The sequence below is a fragment of the Sclerotinia sclerotiorum genome, genomic scaffold (genome assembly GCF_000146945.2).
Source record: "Sclerotinia sclerotiorum 1980 UF-70 scaffold_33 genomic scaffold, whole genome shotgun sequence".
Lineage (NCBI taxonomy): Eukaryota > Fungi > Ascomycota > Leotiomycetes > Helotiales > Sclerotiniaceae > Sclerotinia > Sclerotinia sclerotiorum.
The window spans coordinates 48,548-70,998 of NW_001820803.1; the positions used below are offsets into that span (position 1 = coordinate 48,548).

Genomic DNA, 22,451 nt, shown 5'->3' on the forward strand with positions numbered 1-22,451 from the left:
TGGTGACCCATCGGATGAAGTAGCACAAGCCGCGGAGCACTGCTGCTTCCATCCATAGCAATAACCACATTTATTTTGATGATGCTATTACCCGACCCTCAGCATCAAGCACTCCTCCAGTCAATGTCATTTTTGACAACAACTTTGACAATGATGGTGAGCATGCTTCCTCTGTTCATATGAATGAAGCTGTTGATATCGAAGGTGAGTCATTGACATTATCCGCCTCTTTTCGGAAACTCATTGCTGAAATTGAGCCATCACAAGCAGATCACACAATCTATTATGCTTCGGTCACCCAATGGACAGAGCGTCTTACTTTTGAAACTCTCGTCAGCAGCGAGCTGGTACTTGGTGTAACCGAACCAATTGGAAGCAACGTTCCTCTTCCTGTGTCTACCTCTGATTCTTTCGCCAAAACATCTGAAGAAGTTGAGATTAGCAACGAACTGTCTAAAGCAAACAGGGTCAGTTCTGTTGATCCAGTTGTGCAAGATGAGTCTAGTTCTTTGAGTCCGGAAAACATCGCAGATGCCGTCGAACAATTTCATCCTCTCCGGGAACATATTGATGGTTGTCATTTCGATGAAACTACCGGTCCATCCGCTGCAGTTACTACAGTACCTTTCGTGCCGCTCAGCAACCCAGGTGTTATCATCAAGGCACCCTTGGTTCAACCATTGATTGAGGATGAGGATCCGGAATCTTTCTACCGCCAGGTCTATGTGCGATGCGACTCAGCAACTGGTAGACTCGATCCCCCAGACTCATATTCTCCTGTTGGGCAGCAAGCCAGTTTCTCTCAATATGACACGGATTTGGAGCCAATGCTGAATAACTCGGAGAACTTACTTGAAATTAATGACTCTGACGATAGACATTATGTTCTTCCTCAGCCTGACGAGGTTGAGCTCGATGAAGAGCCAATGGGCCTTTCCAGAGCTCACTATTCCGGTGGCTGATGTCACATTGGCAATCCCGGAACAAAAGGTGGCACATTCTGATCCTGCACCCGAAGTCCTTCATAACGATCATAGCCAAGTACTAGGAGATGTTGTCACTGAACTAGGCCCGGAAAAATCAATCATATCTTATGGAACAAGCACTCTTCGTATCTGAGCTCGCGGAACAGGGAATTTTTACATCAGACCTTATATAACAAAGACTGTTCGTATATGAGCTCGAAGAGCAGGGAATTTTTCTACCAGACCTTTCAGAACAACGAATTGTTCCCGCTGAGCTGAATACCCCAAAGCTAGCTGAGCAACGACCTGAACAAGTTCAAGGATCGGAGGAAATTGTGAAAGAAATCATCCGCACCCAGATGATCCCACATTATCACCAATTCAGAAAACCCTTTCTTCCTCCTGGTATCGTCATTCCATGGGGCCCGAACAACACTATTCCAATTAAATTGAACGAGTTCAGAGCAACTGATCCTTGGCTGCCAAGTCCCTTTAATGATCCACTCGGATACGGTCTGTTGAATGGAGTTCAAAAGCGTTGGTGTCAGTTGGAACTATATTACAAGCAAACCATATTTTGGATATACACAAACTTCACTGCATCAAATCACCTCGAAAACAATCCACGAGATATTGTATACTGCTTTAACAATATCTGTGGTTATTTTGGATGCCAGGCAAAGGACTGCAAACATCCTCAAGTATGCTGGGAGATTCTCTATCGGTCTTATGAAAAGTGGAAACAACATCGGGACAATCAATTGGAGCTTTTTCGGAATACTGTTAATCAACAAGCTGCTTCTCAACAACAAGATGGGAAGATCCCTGCCAGTGTAAAAGCTTCTTAAGAACAGCTTTCTGAGCAAGGTGCTTTTGCGCAACAAGCTATTGCTAAAATAACCACTCGCCATCACGCCGCTCCTCAAAGGGCTGCTCAAAAGGTTCTTAAGGAACGCCCAACTGAGTTACAGTTCTTGGTGCAAGAGGACTCTAATTATGTACCACCTACCGGACTAAACTCTGCGGTACAAGCTCTAGAACAAGCTTTCCATGAGAGACAAGCTCGTGAGCAAGAGGCTCTCGAAACTTATACAGGGACTGTTGAGAAGGGGGTCAAGCATTATGCTGCTCAAGTCAAACAAGGTGTCGCTCAAGAGGCTCAGAAGATAACAGCATTTCAAAAGGCTAATGCTCAAGAAGCTGGACCAAGCATCGAAAATACAGAGTCAGGACCTTCAAAGCTCATAAAATCTCATTCCTCCAATTTGCCTTTAGTCACGGATCTGGCAAGATTCACAGATCCTAACGATGAACATGATTCTGGATGGATGGAAGGCTTTTAGTAATTACAGGGAAGATTCCAGGTCAGATCAGCAGGTGTTCAATGATGCATCTCTTCGCTCCTGAGGAAATTCTTCTCGATCCAAAAAAATCTCGATGGAACACTATGTTTCCACCAGAGAAGGAAGGAACTACAAGTGAGGAGAGAACCTTCGTGGCCCCAGCCCCATACTGCGATGGATCTAATGCACAAACTAGCGTCTCCGATGGAAGTGGGAAGGCTACAACTTCCACATCTGACACCAGCCCTGAGGGCTCGCCGAAAACACCTCAAATTGTGATAGTTTCCAAACAGGAGGCAAATGATCACTCAGTCATCTATACCCCCATCGATGAAGAAGAGGGTGATCTTTATAGCGCTTCACCCCTCAAATTGCGATACTAGCCGGCCTAGCCAACCCATCGATTTCCCACGATGTAGAAGAGGATCATCCATACACTTCTTCACGTCTAAAAGCACGGCACGCAGCATTTGTTGCCCTGGCTGATACATTTACTCCTGACGAGGTAAAAGAGGACGATCTTTGTAGCGCTTCACCCCGAAGAGTGCCAAATTCAGCATTTGCTACACGGATCAACTCATTTTCGCCTCCAGCATCCAAAGAACTCCTAGGAGTTTCCATTGCAGCAGTTGAAAAAGATGCATCGGAAATGTATGATGACGAGGGGTTTTTGGTCGAGGACGTTGCTAAAAATCTCAAAGGACTTGTCATCGAGGAGTCAACCGGAAATCCTGACGACCGAAGTTCTGATGTTGAAGAATCTGATGAAGAGTCTCGTGATGAAAAGGCCAGGGATGAAATGCCAAATGATGAAGATTACCAGGATGAAGAAACCCAAGTTCTTCCGCAGGCGGGCACTGCCCAGCTTTTTCAGCGCATTACCATTCCATCCACGCCAGCAATCTCAGGACTAGCTGGTGCTTTCAAGAGACAACAGGAGGAAGCTAGAGGTATCTTCCATAGAGTACGTCAAGGTCCGGAGGATCACCCCGATATTCTCCTTGACCGAGAACTTCTTCCAATTTTGTAGGGAGATACGAGGGAGCTTCATCTCTCCGACATATTTAGGAAAATGGACGATGCGAAAAACCACATTGCCAATGAATGGATGAATAATCGAGCACAACAAGATCCAAACGCACCAAATGCGGATTTTGTTAGACTTCCTAAAGGATATGGATGCGAAGACGAAAATGTCAAGTTCCCCAGAGCCGTGGTCGAGGAGATGAATGAAGCGGAACAAAAAATCTGGACCATGGGAATGCGCTATGCAGAGCACGAACGTCTTGATGAGATGGATGACCCTGCAAACTTTACATCTGAGATGCACAAGGTTTAACCTGCGCTCATCAACAGGTCGTGGAAACCAGAAGTGATTGAGGAATGTGTTGAAAAGTTTAATATCACACATTGTGTTCTTTTACCTGGTGGTGATGATCCTTCTGCTTTTGATGATGAGGCAGCGACATTTTAGGTCCCTCCCTCTTCTACATCTCGGATCGTCATTCCTCCACGTTTAGACTCCTGTTCGGTTCTCTCGGGTCGTTTGGGATATTGACAATTAATAAGTTCTCTACTGCAAACATGATTTCACTTTGCCGTCAGTATTTTGGTTTTACGATTACTAGTACATTTGGGACAATGGTTTACTGGAGTTTGCATCGGGGATGAAGTACATGGTTGATTAACGGACGGAAGCTTAGTTATTTACGGCATCGCAGGGCAAGGGATATGATTGGGATATTGAGCACATCACAGCATGGTTGAGCATAACAAGGAGTTTCTTTTGTTTTGTTATTTTCATTTTCGTCTTTCTTATTTTTTCCTTCGGCATCACAAAAATACCATACGGTCACGATACTCAACCCAAGCATTTACACATACACATACACATACAGAACTCAGGTTCAGGTTCAGGTTTTCCTTTTAAAGAGCGCAAGATTACGGGTTATGGGTTATGAATTATGAATCATGGTTTTATGAGGATACGGATATCCATTTAGGTATTTAGGTTTTGGTGTTAAGAGTGTTGAGATAAATACCCACCCATCCATCCATCTCCATCTATTTGATAAATTGATAGTTTACATAGCGAATGAATGAAATGAATGAATAAACGAATAATGAGTACGAGACTGTGGCTTTGGTTAGGTGTGAAAGGCTTGCGTGATTGGTTGTGCATTTGGTATTGTGATGTGATATGATGTGATATGATGAACAGGATTATTTTTCATCTAATTTTTTGGTAGTTCTTTTGGTTTTATATTTGCATATTTGTATAAACACCTATTGTACATCATAAGTTCCATTGAGCGAGATGAGATAATGAACCATTTATCTACTCCCTCATCATCCACAAATTTTTAAACTCAGCTCCCGACTCCCAACTCCCAGCTAGACTCCTCAATCTTACCTATCTCCCCCCATCTCACCCCCTTCCCCCTCATCTCACCCCACCAAAAGCAAACAAACACCCACCCCTCCTCTCCCTCCCCAAGGTCTCCTCCCAACCCCTCATCTCCTCCAACCCCTTACATTCCTTCCCTCTCGGCCCCACCTCCTCAAACCTATACCCTCGTGCCTTCCACTCCTCCCTCCCATCGGGAACATATCCCCCCAAAATCCTCGTCAATATTGCCATAGGACCCCATCTATTCCACCAACCCGGATTTTGATAATACGGATGTACTAAATAATTCGAAGAGTGGAATCTCTCGTTTATACCTATATCATCACTTGGGCTTATTTCTCTCACACGCATGAATTCCGGTCGAGGGGGTGAGAGGTAACGAAGGATGAATTGACGAGTTTGGAGGAGCAAGAGAGTGAGGAATTGATGGAGAGGTGAGGGTTCGGGGTATATCATTGCGTTTCTCAGACGCGGTCCCATTAGTACTCCTACGGCATCGTTCGCAAATGAGAGTGCCCACTTTGGAACAAGGAATAGGAGGAGCGGGACGAGTTCATCTGCTGTTTTCTTGTTATATGGATTTGGTACCATGTACTTTTCCTCGTATTCTTGAGCCCAGTGTTTAATGTCTTCGTAGAATTCTATTCCATCTCTCCACCTGTTGAAGTTGGGTAGTACATGATAGGAAATTTCCATCGCATCGCCTATTCCTTTCCAGAAAGTAGAGATTGCACATATTTCCATATCGTTTAGCTCTCTCCATTCATACTTATTAATCCAATTTATGGGTTCTGTGATGAAAACACTTAAAGTATAGAGTAAATCATCGTTGGAGATTTTGCCCGCTTTTTGATATCCGGAATGAAGATAATTCATGCGGGAAATAGATTTTAGAACGCGTGGATGAAGAGGAGGATGAGAGCAAAATTCTCCAATTAAGATCCCCGTGTCGGCATAACGTTTGCTGGCTGTTTCTTTGGAGCTGAATTGTTTGGTATCGACGAGGAGTTTGGAGATTGTGGGGATTCCGTAGGTCTGGGGAAGGGTTAGTCTGTTCTCGAGAAAGAGGCTATGAACGGTAGGAGAGTATTCATGACGAATTAAAGGAATAGCGAGTTTATATATTCGACTATGAATCACATTTGAGGATGACAAAGGGTCAAATTGAAAAACAAATCCACATCACCGAACAAAAAACCATCATACCTTAAAAAGAGCAAACTGCAAGCTCATCTTATAAAAGGTCGGAAATTCCAATTCTCCCAAATGGGTGATAATCTTCTGCGCATCCGTATTCGTCATATCTTTAAAAGATTCTCTCTTCGTATATCCGAATTTCCTAATCATTGAGTCTCGTCTTGAAAATCTGAGGAAATGAACTAGGAGGAGATATGTTGAGAGGATGATGAGAATAGTGGTTGTTGAAAGGGGGCGGAATTGGATAGGAGATGAGGGAGCGAGATGGGTTGTTGTGTTAGTAGACATTGTGATAGTAAAGTAAAGAGAAGTGGAGTGAAGTGAGGAGGAGTGAAGAGAAGAGGTGTGGCATTGAGTTGATACAAATATGAGATCACTGTTTCGGCTTCTTTTTCCTCCCTTTGTTCGACAAATGAGGAAACTACATCCCAAATCGAAGTTAATCACAACGATAGCTTTCAATTGGATATCAAATCTCAAAAAAGAGAATTGAGGTTGTTTAATAGAATAAAACGCAAAACATGAGAGGTCGATAGTAAGATAACTACGTTATTATGGATCACATATGATCGATCCACTTAGTCAAATCCTGTTTGTTGAGGATGACGTCGAAAGGAGAGTCGGCAAGTACTAGTACTAAAACTAAAACTAAATATTCCAGAACCAGAAGTCGAAATAATTTCACGAAGTTATTTATTATAAAAACAAAATTAAAAATGTGAGAAAATAAAGAAACTAATAAGTACCGATTGAATCAAACAACACTTGGTGGCTGCCATCATATAAAATTAGATCATAAACCAATGTTCAGTTCTTAAAGTCGTCGTGTATAGTCTCACAAGCTCTATAAAACCAAGGTGACAATGAGGTGAGAGGCGACCAAAGGTCAATATCATTCGCTGCGTCTTGTAAGCCATATGCTGTGCCCTCCTCTCATTCAGTATACTTCTTACGTGGTGAATATGAGCCATATTGAATTATCAATTGAAGACTCTACCAGAATTAAGAGTTGATTCAAAGTAGAAGAAGGTTAAAATCAGCTGAGGCTTTTGAGGATGGCAGGGAGTAGCCACGAGGAGCGGGGAATACCCATCATAGGGAAAGCTGGAAGGCAGAAATGTTTCAGTTAGGTTCCGAAGAAGAAACATTTCTGGGACTAAAGGAATCTGTGACTTGTGGCTAAGTCTATGGACTTATGATATGAGGCGAAGAAAGGAGGATTCACAAGACAACCAAAGGAAAAATCCACGATTGGACAAAAGACATTCGGATGCATGTTTCGGTCCGGTGGTGAATTAGATGTATATTGGCAACCTTGGCAAAACACCGCAACAGACCAAATCCAAAACCTCCCCCTAAGTAATCCAATTTAGTGATTAAAAGTTGGTATCCAAATATATGTAACTATCTAAACTTAGGTGATGGGACCTTATTTAAATCGAAGTTATCAACGACTAAAGCATAGTGGGTATATAGCGAGCGTTTTTGTACTTTTGAAAATCTATCCCTTGATGTTGGGCAACTTGTCAAATCAATTCGCACAAAACTTTGCGTTCGTTCCATCATGGTCATATCGTCGTGAATTTCTGGCTTGCTCCCTTAGAAATGAAGAAGAAAAGTTTCCTATTCCTTTTGAGCCATGCTCAAAGCTACATCCTTGATTGCGAAACTAAAAGGACTTTTGGTCATCTCCGGACTTCTTGGACTCATTTTGACGGCGAATAATTCATCTTCCGTTTGATCTTCATCAGAGGTCTTTTGTGGTATACCACCAATCGCAAGAGCGTTCAAAGAATTCATTCCTGATTGTAACGTATGATTCGGTGGATGTTGAGCGACAAGACGTAGTGGTTGAGGGCGAACAGTTGCTCCATGAAATGAAGAGAATGATGATACGGCGACATCACCCTGTTCGGGAGACAATGGATTTAAATGACTTTCGAATTTAGGTTCTATAATAATATTATTTAGTTTCAGGCTCTCCATTTGTAGACACATGACCTCGTACATACCTGGAACATTACTCAGGTCTTGTGCACTAGTTCCCAATTTCAACCCCTTAAGCTTCTCGGATAACCTTCCACCACCAGGTGTTTTTGGACTAGCTGGTGTAGCATTATGTTGTATATCCCGTTGTGTAATTTTTGGTCCAACCCCAAAGTTTTCCTCTATCCATTGTCTTTCTTGTATAGCCATTTCCAAACCTACCCCCTCCCCATTTGTTTTCATTTCTTCTTCAATCTCCCTTTGCAGAACAGATATTCTCTTCTTTGCCCAGATCGTATGCAATACACCTTTTCGTCCAGCTTGTCGCGCAGTCAATCCTAATTCGGGTGGGAATATCGCGGGCAAGGGATTTGTTTGAATGGTTTTTCCTCCCACTTGTGATAATTTTATGATTCTTGGTATGCTGGCACCGGGAGCTAGTAAAAAGTAAAGTCGATGGAGTTTCCCTTCTGCTCCATCTCGTGCCGATAAAACGGTACTTTTTCCTTCCCATGATACCTCCCAATCTCCCATATTTTTGGTGGATCCTTCTGTAGTATCATCTTCCCATTCTACCATCAATATTTTGGTTCCTTCATTTCCTCGACCGGATTCGAATTCAAAGCGTGCGAGAGCGGTCGAAGATGATAATGGCGCAGAGGCTTGTTCTACATTATCGGGGGAGGTAGGTAATGGTACATAATCCGGTTCGAAATGTAATCGTGGTGAAGAAGATGAGACTGCCATTTTTGTGTGCTGGTGTGATTGATGTTGGGTGATGGTAACAAGCTTTGAGGAAGCTTCGTCTGAAGACTTACGGAGATAGGTTATCGAGGTTAATCCATTCAGATTGAAGCTTAGATGATAAATGAAGGTATAAAACAACGTGATTGATTACCCATCCATCTGCTTCCAAAGTTTAGCCAGAAAATAGCCCGGGCAGCTATTATTGCGGTGTCTTTCTAGGACATCAAAGGTGGAGATGTTGTTGCGCCCAGGGGTTCGTGGGTAGAAGGAATAGTAATCAGAATATAAAGAATCATAAGAATCATAAGAGGTCTTTGAATGTGGCGCAGTAAAAGACAACATAAACTTCATAAAGAGGGGTTATGTGAAGGTGGGGAAGACGGAAGAGAGGGTGAGAATTGAAGAGGGTTAATCCGATAGAGAGATAAAAAGAAAATCGAGATATCGATGTGATCTTATAATAGGTACCGATATTTTGTAGATTTGCATCCAGAAGCCTCCTTACGAATTCTCTTCTTGTACGTTACAGCTTTGGATCCTTCCTTTGAACTCTGGAGATATAATCATATCTATATAGAATTAGAGCAGGAATCACCGTCTATCGTCTATACTTGATAGATGGCCAATTAGAATATTCGAGTATCGTGTGTCCATCTCGATTCATTTTTCGTATCGGAAAACAAAGGGTGGGCCAAGAAGAGAGACAATACTGGTGAAATGGACAGGGAAAACTTGCAGAGGGATTTGAATATTAGGAATGAAAACCTCACCAAGCAAACAACCATACGAGCAGTGAGAAATAAGTTGCATACAAGGGACCGGGTAGTTGTATTTCGTTGGTTGAGCCATAGAGAGTTTGTGAAGGATTCTAATAATAGAGGGGATCCTATGGCTGGTACGCATAAGATATGGATGGTGTATGCAAATGTATGCATAATGTATGCATAATGTATGCATAATATTAATTGATTCTCGGTCCCAAATTGGGTCAGCCATCTAGTCGGAATCTCTAAATGGGAATGGAGAATAACCATGTTGTAGCCATGTTGTAGCCATGCAGTAGCCATACATTTACCATGCAACTAATATAACAACCCATAGGAACCACTGCCAACTTGTGCTCTATGATTGGGTCTTTTGAATTCCAACTCTTAACCAGCCAGCTGCATCTATACGGGAAGATATCCTCTGCGTGCCTAAATATATACCGTTTAAGAACGTTGTCACTGGAGATTTTATTTGATAATTAATCGGCCATCTATCAGCCATTTATCAGCATCTATCAGCCATCTACCAGGGAAAGAAGCTACAGAACCAAACTTTCTTCAAAACCTATTTCTTTTACTATTTTCCATCTCGAGAAAATCCTTTCCCTGTTACTTACCACTGCGTGCGATCGAGCGATTTATCATTCATTCTTTCCTATGCCTACTGTGCCAAGGGAACATTCTCGATAACTCAAGGGGTACGGGTTCAAAGGATTTATTCCCAATCGTGACAAGATGGGGAGCGGGGTAGAATATCACCTAATGTTACCAAGGATTGAATGCCCGTACCGTTCCGTGAGGGAAAAAGCTTCTCTCCATGCAAGTAATCATGGCTTACTCGAGTAGAGTCCTCCAAATCGTTTTCTTGTACACATCTCATGGAAGAGAGTCGTATTGTGAGTTTCTATGCGTCAAAGCCATATGCATCCATCTAAAGTCGAATGTAACATTGTCCTCCAACGCTCTCTTGGTGTATCATACTTCATTTACCCGTTTCTACGAGGATATGGATAACCAGTATATCATCCTCTCAATTTATTCAACTGCATGCAACAACCCCGAGTCGTTATGATCGTTAGTATGATCGAATGTTATATATTTCAAGTCAATCAGTTGTCACATGGTTTTTGGGCAAGGTTTACCAAAAATCATCATGACCTTTTTATATTCAACTTTCGAACATTTGACGGATTGGATTTCATTACATGGTTCAAGTAAAGTGTGTGCAATTTTTACACATCTGCGCCTTACATCACATCTTATCTCGTCTCATTTCTAGACACAGTATCCATAAGCTCATGAACTACGACGCTGCAGATCTGCATTGCTTCATTCGAGAATCACGATAGCTAAGTAGCTCCTGAAATGCCCGGTAACTCATCTCACCCTTGAGTACCGTTACATTGTTTTTTTTGCAGGGACGACATTCATATTCCAAATCTTCCAACTCGTGAAGTCATTACGACACCAAGGCACCTCTTCGGTCGGGCATCAACTACCATCGTCTAAAATGCACCAATTCTAGCTACAATTCCCTTGTCTGAAGAGATCGCTTTAAATCTCCGAGATGTAGCATCTGTTCCCAATTTGCATGTCAGCTGTCAGGGCTTATTGATGACTGCAGACCATATGCTTACCTTTAAGGATAACATCTTCACCGCTACATTGTCAATCTCTGCTCTCTCGTCAACACACATATCCAAACTCAAGCAAGAAGGCCGTTTTGTACGAAGATCGGCAATTCACGGTTCGCCGTTCAGTTTTTACAGAGATCGTTGATCAGAGTTGGTAGGCTATTGACGGATGTTTAAACAGAGTTTGTGATCCACCCATGAAGATTACTATTAATCATCGACTAGGTGACAATGACTGAACATTGAGCTGTCGTCCAACAACGCAAGCTGAGATGGGAAAATTTTAACGACTGTCTCTCCTGAAAGAATTTTTTCCCCCCTGTTTTTTTCACATCCAAATTATAGGTATGTCGCCAGCATCAGCCAAATTACCTCTTGGGTACCTGCTATTACTCAGGCATGTTCTCGATAAGAGTGGACGTCTTGTTTGTCTTTTTCTTCAACGCCATCTCCTAGTATCTATCTATGGGGCAGTACGAGTCAAAGGTAGTGTTTCTTTTACAATCATTCTTCGAAATTACTCGTAGAGAGAATCACTATAACCTCTCCTGGTGGATGACGGATAGCATCCTGTTGAACCTTTACTTAAATTAAGGCGTCATCTTGCGGTAAGTTACTCTCTACAAGGTGAAGATAGACCTAGGTGGCTTTCAATCTATAAGTTTCCGATCCATTAATGTAGTAGATCAACATGTCCAAGCAAAACTTTTACATCAATGACCGAATATGGAGCTTTTCTTGAGGACTTCCTCGATGAGAGTGACATGTCTCTAATTGTACTAGAAATGTCGAATGCACAGCACCTTGTACATGCAAGCTTTGCATGCCAGCTTTGCATGCCAGCTCTACAAATCCATAGTGATATTACCGACTGGCATTGCTCAGCCTACAACATACTCGCAATCATGAACATGATAATTCGTCCATTATTTAATATATCATGGGAGGATTTATCCATAAAATTCATTACGGGATTTAGAGACTACTTGTCATTTGTAGGATGTCAACGATCGTCAAACGAGCAACAAATGGCAACAAATATTCATCATGCCTCGAAATAATCTGATAGCAAAAACCAACTGCAACCATAATTGTCTCAAGCATAATCAGCCGCATCATTATCTGACTTCACTAATACCAATATGGAAGTCAATCAGCAGTAAGTAGTAAAATTAAGCCTAGACCGATTCAACTCGCACATAATCAATAGCATAAACGAAATTCTCAACTCTCAGCTCCAATACTTACCCCGCAATTAACACATACAGCTAACTAGTAAAACAGTCATCATTGGTTACTCTTCCAATTCAGCTTTCCAAAAGCGAAGATCTTTTCATTGTCTTACATTCCAAATATATATTGAGCCGTCTTCTGCCAATATTACACTATCTCTGTTAGGTGTATTACTCTTAGCTACCCCGCCATGCGTCCAGGTTGTTGATACGGAAGCTATCATTTTTAAAGGGAGTACAAGCGAGCGAACGGGTTTAATTCCGTTAACCTAATTAGAAGCGGAATTTTTATATTCAGCTGTTCTATTATATATCATTCATACTTTAATTGTAAGATCTTACCCTCTTCGCATCTGAGGTAAATACACACGTTTGAATTCTTAACTTATTGATTTCATCCCTATATAAGTATTTTCCTTTTTGATTTACCAAGACTTCATCTTTGTTTGACTCTAGGACATCTTATAAATCAACATGCCAATACCACTACATCTGTGATCAGTCAGCTCTACATTCTCATGGCTTTGTGGCTTCACGGCTATTGCTTGCTTGGCATATTCTAAAATATTATTATAACCAAGCCTTAATCCTTTCTACTGTCAAAATTGAATTAATTTCGTAAGTACATAATTCACAATTCCTAATCGTTGTTTTATACATTCTCCTCACATCCTTCCTAGAAGACATATCACAGAATAACAGAAAATCCTATTATATCCCACAATGACATCCACACCACACAATACATATGATTTCATAATCGTAGGAGCTGGTCCTGCAGGTCTCTCGCTTGCAGCTCGTCTCTCATCATCATCTTCTCATCCATCCGTTCTTTTAATCGAAGCTGGGGGACCAAATAACGATCAAGAATATCTCGTCCCCGCTGAAAGATTCACATTATTTGGAACACAACCCACCTTAAACTGGGGATACAAAACAGAACCATGTGAGCATTTAGCTGGACAACAAATAGATTATTCTAGAGGAAAAGGAATTGGTGGTAGTACCGCTATAAATTTCTCATGTTGGGTAATAGGTGCAGCCGAAGATTACGACGCATGGGCTGAGAAAGTTGGTGATGATGCTTGGTCATGGATTAATGTTAAAGAAAGATTTAAGAAAATCGAACATTACCATGACGAAGTAGCAGATCAATATCGAGAATTCGTGGACCCGAAACCAGAAGATCATGGCACGAGTGGTCCTCTTCATCTTTCCTATGCTCCTGTTTGGGAAAAAGGACTTACGGATGTTTTTATAGCGGCAAAACAAGCGGGTTTACCGTTAAATACTGATGTTAATTCGGGAAATCCAATTGGAATGGGAATGGGTTCTTCATGTATGCATGAGGGACTTCGAACAACCGCTTCTTCATATTTATCATTAATGGGTCCACGATTTGAAACCATTTTAAACTCACCAGTTGCAAAAATCCTATTTGATGGAAAGAAAATGAAGGGTATTAGGACGATTGATGGTCGAGAATACTATGCACATAAAGATGTCATTTTATCAGCTGGTGCGCTAAATAGTCCTCAAACCCTCATGCTTTCAGGAATAGGTCCTGCTTCTGAACTTCAAAAACATAATATTCCTATTGTTAAAGATCTTCCACAAGTAGGAGAGAATCTTCAAGATCATGGTTTTACAACTACGAGCCTTTTGCTCAAGGAAGGATCAAATGATCGGATGGAATTTGAGATGAGTGAAGAAATGAAAAAGACAGCAAAGGAAGGTTGGATCAAAGATAAAAGTGGAAAATTGGCTGAATTGTATTGCGGTGTTCCAATGGGATGGTTTAGGAATGATAGAGTTTTGGAGTCGAAAGAATTTGCAGAGTTACCAGAGGAGAAGAAGGCATTTATCAGAAAGGAGAATGTTCCCATTTTTGAAATCGCTACTGTTCGTCCCTTACTCTTTTTGTTTTTTTTTTATATCTTCTTTTCAAAATATCCTAACATCCATCTAACCTAGCACGTTCCACCTCTCTATACAGGAACCCATATCCTCTCGCCAAAAGACTGCTACTTAACCTGTCTCTCATTCATCATGAATCCACAAGCTACAGGTAGCATTACACTTTCCTCCTCCAATCCCTCTGATCCACCGATAATCAACGCAAATTTGATGAATCATCCATATGATCGAAGAGTATTAATCGAAGCGGTGAGAAAGACGTTGGAATTCTTAGACACGCCAATTTTTAGAGAGAAGACTATTAAGATGATTGGTGTTCCTGAGGGTGGTGTTGAGGCAGGGGATGAGGAGATTTGGGTTAGTTTTTCTTTCTTGCTTGTTTTTTTCAATTACTTGTTTTTTAGCATTGATTTTTTGCATCTTATCTTTCCTTCTATAGCCATTTAATTTTTCTCTTTGAATGAAGTTTCACAAGCTAACACAACTAAGGAACACTGTCGTAAGAATCTCTTCAGTAGCTGGCATATCTGTAGTACAGTCCGTATGGGCAAAGACAAAGACGAGAATACAGCATGTGTAGATACGAATTTCAGGGTATTAGGAGTAGAGGGATTAAGAGTTGTGGATTGTAGTGTGCTTCCGCTTTTGCCTAAGTGAGCTTTTCTTTTCTTGTTTTGTTTCCTTTCGGGGGGTTTTCCATGATGCCTTGCTTCGCTTGTCACGAAATATTGATTGTGAGCGGGAAGTGAGCGGGAAGTCAGTGAGGGGGATGAGAGGGAATAAGAGGGAACGAGGAAGTGAATAAACTAATAAGTTAAATGGTGAATGAATAAAAAGCTAATAAAAATCAAAAATAGTAACCACACACAATCAACAGCGTACCTAGTAGGTGAAACGGCAGCTGAGAAGATGATTGCACAATATGCTCTGGATTCAGTTTAGAATTCAAACTCGATGAATGGTAATGGTGATGGGAAAGTTAGGATATATCTTTAGGGCTGAGTTTTGAGTTTGGCGTATGAAAGGAAAGCGGGATGGGAATGAGATATGTGATACCTTTGAAAGCTTGGGTGGTGTGTATACTTTATGTCATTGGAAGAGTTATATATTTGTTACTTCAATGTTAGCATTTATTTCTTGACTTTTTGATTATTCCTCATGATTGGATATGAACGCTGGATTTGGTACTTGGAAGCTAGGAGTTACGATTCCTGATTTATATGTATAGCAGAGATACACAATCCATATTTACACATTTGAGATTATAATCACATCTCTTATTTACCATCCATTACTCCACGCCTGTTAAAAACTAAACAACTTCTTTTGAATCTCGGAGATTAAAAACTACTCAATATCAATCAAATAAAGATTGGTATAATCGGGGAAGCTCATAATTAGCGAGGTTATAATTTATGAAATAAACACCATATTTTCCTTCGCCTGGGTTTTCCCATTCCCTCCTTTTTTAGAATCTCTACCATATCCCCAAATTTTAATTCAAAATTAACTTAATTTAACTTACCCTCGCTCTTCCGCCTCCCATAAGAAAATATTACCCGAGTAAACTCCCATCTTTAATGAGGAAAACAAACCCGTTTAGTGTATGTTTAACACGTATCGCTGAGTCTTTTCTCCAGCTCCTCTCTCCCTTTTCTTCTTCTTCCCTTCTAACCCGCAAAAGCACCTCCCTTCTCCTCCAACTAATAACCACCTACAACTGCAACAGCAACAGAAACAATATATAATATTAAAGAAAACAAAAACTTCAAGATCTAGAATCTTTGACGGGGCAATATTTTTCAATAGCGATCGAGACTTTGATTTTGTTGGGGTGGAGTTGATGGAGATGTTTGTGACGAGAACCAAAAAAAGTTACAAGAGGTGGAAGAGATATTGGATGGGTTTGGTTTTGGGGATGAGATTTAGGTGGATGTGGTGGGATTGGCGGGACTGGCGGGATTGGCGGATTGGGGGATGGAGTTTGAAATGCAGAATGGAGGAAATAGGAAGGAAAATTGGGGTTGGTGTGGGGATTTGGGGTGAAGTGATATCTTATCATTTGAGATTGAGGAGAATGAGGGGTGAGAAAATTGAGATGAATAATAAATATATACAGACAGGTTTGGAAAAGTGGAATGAGGATGTTATGATTGATATATTACCTGACATCAGTCTTAAAAAATCAAAATTTAGCGCAAACCCTAACTAAAATCCTTAAAAGCTTTCCACTTTATTTATATTCAATTTCTGAATTTAGATTGATAAGTTAAATGACTATTGGACTGAAGGAAGGAGTAGTAGTCCACATCTTCTATTTTCGCTTACTTAAACCCCCCTTTTCCCGCGAATTTTCAGTCCTCCTCTGGATACTATTTTTTACACATCTATTTTTCATGCAAACGATCTGCTCTCTAATTTCTGCTTTACATTTTACCTTTTTGTATTATTTATTTTCTCATGTTCTTCATCTAGATTCCTCTTTTGTCAAGTGCCCATCGCCCAATAGGAGAGGGCATTTCAGAAATCATGATAATGTACAAACCAGAACGGGTTCGCTGAATCGAATATTAAGTTTTGCCCGATCTTTTCTCACTCCACCTTTCCTCTAGTGACTCCGAGTTAACACATTTCTTATTCGCATCTGACCTAATCCATCCTCTGACATAATATCTCACAACAGTTAAGTATATAAGTAAACTTTTTGTGATAGCTTTCAGAGCTGTATTAATTACCTCTGTTCGTTGAAACTCGCAGAGTTGATAGTATATATCGAATTAGTTCGTACTCGGTTCTCGCTTATGGTCCCTTTTATCTTGTTTTGTTTTCCTCTAACCGAATGTAGTCTATTTATAAACAGACCTTTCAAGTCTTCACTAATAACTCTCTGATAATTTATTCACCATTTTAGATCTCGGCTGGTTTGATTTGCTCGTTCAGTCTCATCTCAGTACAAAAGCACTTTCGTGTGATAGTCCTAAAAAAGGATTGAATCTCATTATTCACTAGCCCCTTTCGCACATAAGTAAAACAGCACTCGTTTATTTTCCAACGTCATCTTGCCTACTTTCTCCTTATTCGATCTAATTCCTTCAGATATACTGTATGCTATAAAATCTGCAAATTGATTAACTAATTATAGCTACCATTCACTTATTTCCTAACATGGCCTTATCTGATCTCTTCCTTCGCTCTTATATCCTCCCAAGTCTTGTGAGAATTCATTTTACTCTAATCAGAACTACTAATATTTACCATCTTTTGCTGCATCCAAAATTTCCTTGCCCATTGTTCATTTTACTACAAATTACCTTACTCCTCTGCTTAAAAAACTTCCAAGCTCTCGACTATAATTCCCGTTTGTGTTATTCTAAAGAAACATTCTATTGTCAAAAATACATAAACTGCACAATTTGTGCAGCCATCTACTATCTGTTCCTTTAATTCCTATAATCTACTGCATACACCTTTGTCTCTCTCTTCTCTTTACTTCTGTACAAAATCTTTAATCCAACTACAATCACCTATCCCATCAATACAACTATCGATAACCATTTCCATGGACTATATACAGTCTTCCGTCGGAGTAATCCCATCTATCTATATTCCAAATACCCTAGATGTAGAGCTAAGCAGGAGTTTGGATTGGAATTTGAGGTAAATATATACACTGATATTAGGTCTTACTTCTAGTAAAATCATCTAACGAGATCCATTTAAGTTCCTCCTTGGAACTTCTTACCGCACTTCACTCCACCAAGATTGCATATCCATAGCCATTTTCTCTTCTCACAAATTCCGATTCCTGAAATTAAAAAATGAGCAGAATAACAGGACTAAGCTTAACTATTTCTAGCTGTTCACATTCACATTCACATTTCTGCCCTCAATCTCTCAATGTCTCACGACAAAGTTCTTCGTGAGCATAATGATCATTTAAATCTAGATATCACTCGTATCCTGGATTATGAGGAAGAATCTTAGTTATATCTTTTTTTCCTTCATTCTTACCTTTCGACATTCATAAATATAAACTAACAAGAACCTGATCAACACAAAACCATAGTTGTATTGAAATATAAATAAATATAAAATATTCAAAAAGTGCAATAAAAAAACTTATAATTAAATTTGAGTTTAAAGAAAATTTTGATAAAGTATATTAAATTATATTAGTGTGACGCCTCACACCTCCGGGTCACGTGGCATGCCCCGTTTGTATTTAATCACAGGAAAACTCTCTACTCTTGTTTTCCTTCTTCTTTTCTCTTTAGCTTAGTATTTTCTAATACAAGATACTTTACCCAGTATTCTTGAGTGTGACATTAGAACTATTGAAGTTGTATTAAAGAAGAAAAATATTAATAAAAATATTTTTATTATAAATTATAATCAAACTAGTATTATAATGAAAGCTGTTTCTATTTATTTTAAGTTAAATAATCATTTGTCTTTTTTAATCTTTTTTAATCTTTTTTAATCTTAATTATATCTCTTGATAAATAATACAATCTGTTAAAAGGAATGATCTTAAACAGGGAATAGTGGGAAGCTGATAGGGCAGAACTGAGGCTATATTGGTCTTGTATATGAATCACTCATTATCTAAGTTCTACGGAAGTGCGAAGCTCTCCTACAGAGAGCTTCTCAATCTAGTCCTAATAGGACTAGTGCCCTGTGCACGTGCTACTCGGGAACCATTCACTTTAACACAATCATTTATTAAATTTTGATATTTTTATTAGGAAAATCAATAAAATATTTTTGTTTTAAAATTATATATATACAAAAGAGAAAAATATTAAAATGTAAATATAATAATTATTTCATATATCCTCGTCCTCATCTCGTATCTGCGTTCGCGAAGAACATCACTTGGACCACTCACTATAAAGTTCTACATTCATCTGTCCTTATTACCCTAATTTCATATATCTTTTATTTTTATCAATATCGCAATATCTCCCAAAAAAAATACTGTCTATTCTTCTACCTAAAAAAAAAACTCACATGAGTCTTTTCCCAAACCCTCTACACTACCCATCCCATCCCACCAACCGCCATCCACGCACACTCACATGCACATCCTGAGTCACGCCCATTCATCTCGTATTCAAATACCAGCATACGTAGATAGATCTAGATTTTCATCTAGTTACCACGACCGGATGATCTCGTATTTAACTCCTTATGCAAGCCATACATATCAATACTCAGTCATTTCCACCTCTGATACATACATATATACAATTTTACATTTCTACCTCACAACTATCTATCTATAAATCTACTCCAAGTATCGCCAAATTGTGTAACCCCAATCGCCAGAACAGAAGACGGCAAAGAGAAGCTTTCCGCTCTAAAAACAGCGTGACACAAACTAAACCCATCACAAGCTTAGCAAATCTTCAAGAAATACCAAGCAAACAATAATCACTGAACATAGAAATCACACAAGCAGGCAAACCGATGAACCAAGAAATTTGCCTTCAGGCAAAATCCCAGGGTAAAGTCTTAGTTTTTAATGTAACTGTCACTGTAACCCCAACTGAGACGGATATACCCGTTTATTTATATTTACACTGCATATTGCATGTTCGTCCGTCCATCCATCCGTTCATTCATTCATTCATCCAACTATTAATATTCACGAATCACAGCAGGAAGGAACGGAAAATAAAAGGAAAGGAAAGGAGTAAAATTACTAAATTAGCTAATTACACGATTATAATACTTTAGATAAGATCCTGATCCTGATGCTGATAATGATCTACACACCATACATACCGGTATCACCACCACCACCACCACCACCACCACCATAATATCACCAACAAATTATCATTCTCATTTTCATTCTCATCCTCATCCCCATCCTCATTCTCGGCATACCACACCACACCACACACCACGCCAAAATAAAGTAACACAACCTACCCATCCCATCGCATCGCATCCGCCACTCCCGGTACCTAATAACGCCCCTTCCCGCCTCTAATAGGTTCACCATTAATATTTCATTCGGACCTAATATCTACTGTAAATCTATAGAGTACAATCATCACCTCCTTATTCCTTATTCCCTGACCTGTTGATTTTAGCTAGGGAAAACTTGAAGTCGAACTCTTACCTGTATATGATGCCGGTTATAAATTTATGAAACTAATAAATACTTTTATAGCAATCACTTAATTAATAAAAGGAAATTATATTAATTCTGTTATTAAAAGAATTTGATTTTCAATTATAATTCCTTTTTAAGTTTTATTTTAATAAAATCTCAAATATAAATTGAAAATTTCAATTTTATTTCATAAAATTTAATTTAAAAAGTGAAAAGAAAATCAATAAATTTTTATCAAAATAATTATTTAAGATATATTTTTTTGGCGAAATATATAAAAATTTAATATCTTAATAAATTATTTTTTTGAAAATTATAAAATTTTTTCAGAAAAGAATTATATTTAAAATTTTTAAACAGAATTTTTTATTTATTTTTCTAACATCAATTATCTTAAATAAAGAAAAAACAGTCTAAAAGAGAAGTAACTATAATATATTAAAACTTTCACATCATCTCCAACCTCCAACTCTTCCTTCATCCCATCTATCTTTCCTCTCTCTCCTTGAATAATAAACTTTCTTCGATTCCCTATACTTTCTAACCCAATCAACTGCTTCCCTTTCCGTAGCCACACCATCACTCTCAAGAAAGCTTTCTTCCATGGCCCTACAAATCATTTCTTGTTCCTGAACTCCTTGTCCTAATCGTTGATATAATGAGCTCGGTGAGAAAGGGGCTAAAGTTCTATCCATCTCGGATTGTTTTTGTTTCCATTGACGTTCCAATGCATGTGTAGATAATAATTGAGCTTGTGTTGAAGAGCGCAGGTGATCAAGTCGAGACTCAAGTTCCAATAGATGAGTTGCTAGTGCAATATTATTATCCAATGCGGATTTCAGTGGTTCTTGTGATATAGAAATGGAGGGATGAGCGGTAGATGTTGAGTGTGTGAGAGCGGCTAGGAGAGCAGGGTTGGATAATACGGATGCGAGGTCTTGCTTCCTGAATCATGTTAATATTATGAGCTAACTAATGCGATGTTCATGTCCTCCAGACACCAAATCTTAGCAATCCTACTATATACCAAGGTAATATACACAAGGGTAATGGAGACATTCATAAGAACCATGATAGGTAGGATAAGAAGTTATCCGCAGTTTAAAAAAGCTCAACTGCATATGGCAAGGTAATACATACGATTTATCCAACAATAAATTCGGAAGCCATTGATCCCCAGGATCTTGAATTTGTTGAGATTGTTCTCGTGAAGTATCATCTTGTCTTCCTTCGTATTGCATTGAAACTCCAGGTCTAGGAAATGATTGAGTTCCACTTCCTGCGGGTGTACCTTGACGACTCACATCTCGGGAATTTGGTTTAGGAGGTGGTGGTGGTGGAGCATTTGGATCGTTCCCAGAGTAGGATTGAGAGTTTCGATGAGGGGTATAGTTTGAGGTAGGATATGGAGATGGTGATGAAGACATTATATTGTTGTGTCGTGGTTGGTGTTTGATTAGCCTGGTAGTTAGACGCTTGAATAGTGTATCATGTACAACCGGATGTATTGAGTAAGGTTTTGATATTGAATCGACTAGCTGTGGAAAGGTTTGAGATTAGATTATGGAACGCGGGATGTTTGTCGTAATAGAAGCTTGTGATGCATTGTAATTAAGCTTCAACCCCAGGATTTGATAGCTCCCCATAATTTCACGTGGCTATCTAAACTTTAAATTGATAGTGTGTGAATAATAATTAACTACCTGCACACCGTACGATCTCGGTCAATCTTGATGATATCGTTTCTAACCTCACACCGTATAAAAGATAAAATAAAATCATCCACTTCTCATATCTTTCTTTATGGGGGCAAGCCCCCAAACCCCCATAGCTCGCTGCGCTCGAATATCTTCTGTGCAATACTCCGTACAATATGTGTTGATGTTGATGTTGATGTTTCTGTTCAAATAGCCAAATAGTCTGCCTCCACGGCAGTGGCCCCCGGAGGGCCAGCGGAGCGTCATTCAATCAATCGATTAATTTTCAACCAATCGTCAAATTCCGATTAATCAAAAAATCTTAAGATCTTTCTTACTATGAAATCTTTTCATTCTCATACGACTACTCTAGTATTAAAATTATATATCCTTTGCTATACTTGTGTGATATTATACACCGAGTTCATCATC

The 22,451-nt window shown here is 39.5% G+C and overlaps 9 protein-coding genes across 9 annotated transcripts in view; 4 read left to right on the forward strand and 5 right to left on the reverse strand.

Annotated features, from left to right (window-relative positions):
* SS1G_14390 (predicted protein) overlaps positions 1–962 on the forward strand; it is a gene marked incomplete at both ends in the record, with an annotated part of 1,645 nt that extends 683 nt beyond the window's left edge. Inside the window, one exon of the mRNA XM_001584571.1 lies at positions 103–962. Coding sequence (XP_001584621.1) covers positions 103–962 — 860 coding nt within the window. The remainder of the gene's footprint in view (positions 1–102) is intronic.
* Positions 963–1,324: 362 nt separating this feature from the next.
* On the forward strand, positions 1,325–3,647 carry SS1G_14391 (predicted protein; the record flags this gene model as incomplete). The annotated part of the gene is made up of 5 exons (XM_001584572.1): positions 1,325–1,666; positions 1,820–2,190; positions 2,340–2,650; positions 2,821–3,272; positions 3,339–3,647. The coding sequence occupies 5 exons, from the start codon at positions 1,325–1,327 to the stop codon at positions 3,645–3,647; spliced, it is 1,785 nt and encodes a 594-aa protein (XP_001584622.1).
* Positions 3,648–4,751: 1,104 nt separating this feature from the next.
* Positions 4,752–6,065, reverse strand: SS1G_14392 (hypothetical protein; the record flags this gene model as incomplete). Its single annotated transcript, XM_001584573.1, has 2 exons — positions 4,752–5,753; positions 5,925–6,065. 2 exons carry the CDS (start codon positions 6,063–6,065, stop codon positions 4,752–4,754), a joined length of 1,143 nt encoding a protein of 380 aa, XP_001584623.1.
* Positions 6,066–7,538: 1,473 nt separating this feature from the next.
* Positions 7,539–8,648, reverse strand: SS1G_14393 (hypothetical protein; the record flags this gene model as incomplete). Its single annotated transcript, XM_001584574.1, has 2 exons — positions 7,539–7,867; positions 7,928–8,648. 2 exons carry the CDS (start codon positions 8,646–8,648, stop codon positions 7,539–7,541), a joined length of 1,050 nt encoding a protein of 349 aa, XP_001584624.1.
* Positions 8,649–10,920: 2,272 nt separating this feature from the next.
* Positions 10,921–11,498, reverse strand: SS1G_14394 (predicted protein; the record flags this gene model as incomplete). The annotated part of the gene is made up of 3 exons (XM_001584575.1): positions 10,921–10,991; positions 11,053–11,075; positions 11,443–11,498. 3 exons carry the CDS (start codon positions 11,496–11,498, stop codon positions 10,921–10,923), a joined length of 150 nt encoding a protein of 49 aa, XP_001584625.1.
* A 267-nt stretch (positions 11,499–11,765) lies between these two features.
* Positions 11,766–12,110, forward strand: SS1G_14395 (predicted protein; the record flags this gene model as incomplete). The annotated part of the gene is made up of 1 exon (XM_001584576.1): positions 11,766–12,110. One exon carries the CDS (start codon positions 11,766–11,768, stop codon positions 12,108–12,110), a length of 345 nt encoding a protein of 114 aa, XP_001584626.1.
* Positions 12,111–13,004: 894 nt separating this feature from the next.
* Positions 13,005–15,140, forward strand: SS1G_14396 (hypothetical protein; the record flags this gene model as incomplete). Its single annotated transcript, XM_001584577.1, has 4 exons — positions 13,005–14,183; positions 14,256–14,555; positions 14,688–14,851; positions 15,056–15,140. 4 exons carry the CDS (start codon positions 13,005–13,007, stop codon positions 15,138–15,140), a joined length of 1,728 nt encoding a protein of 575 aa, XP_001584627.1.
* Positions 15,141–17,196: 2,056 nt separating this feature from the next.
* Positions 17,197–17,487, reverse strand: SS1G_14397 (predicted protein; the record flags this gene model as incomplete). Its single annotated transcript, XM_001584578.1, has 2 exons — positions 17,197–17,306; positions 17,454–17,487. 2 exons carry the CDS (start codon positions 17,485–17,487, stop codon positions 17,197–17,199), a joined length of 144 nt encoding a protein of 47 aa, XP_001584628.1.
* Positions 17,488–20,774: 3,287 nt separating this feature from the next.
* SS1G_14398 (hypothetical protein) lies at positions 20,775–21,749 on the reverse strand (the record flags this gene model as incomplete). Its single annotated transcript, XM_001584579.1, has 2 exons — positions 20,775–21,267; positions 21,463–21,749. The coding sequence occupies 2 exons, from the start codon at positions 21,747–21,749 to the stop codon at positions 20,775–20,777; spliced, it is 780 nt and encodes a 259-aa protein (XP_001584629.1).
* Positions 21,750–22,451: the final 702 nt, after the last annotated feature.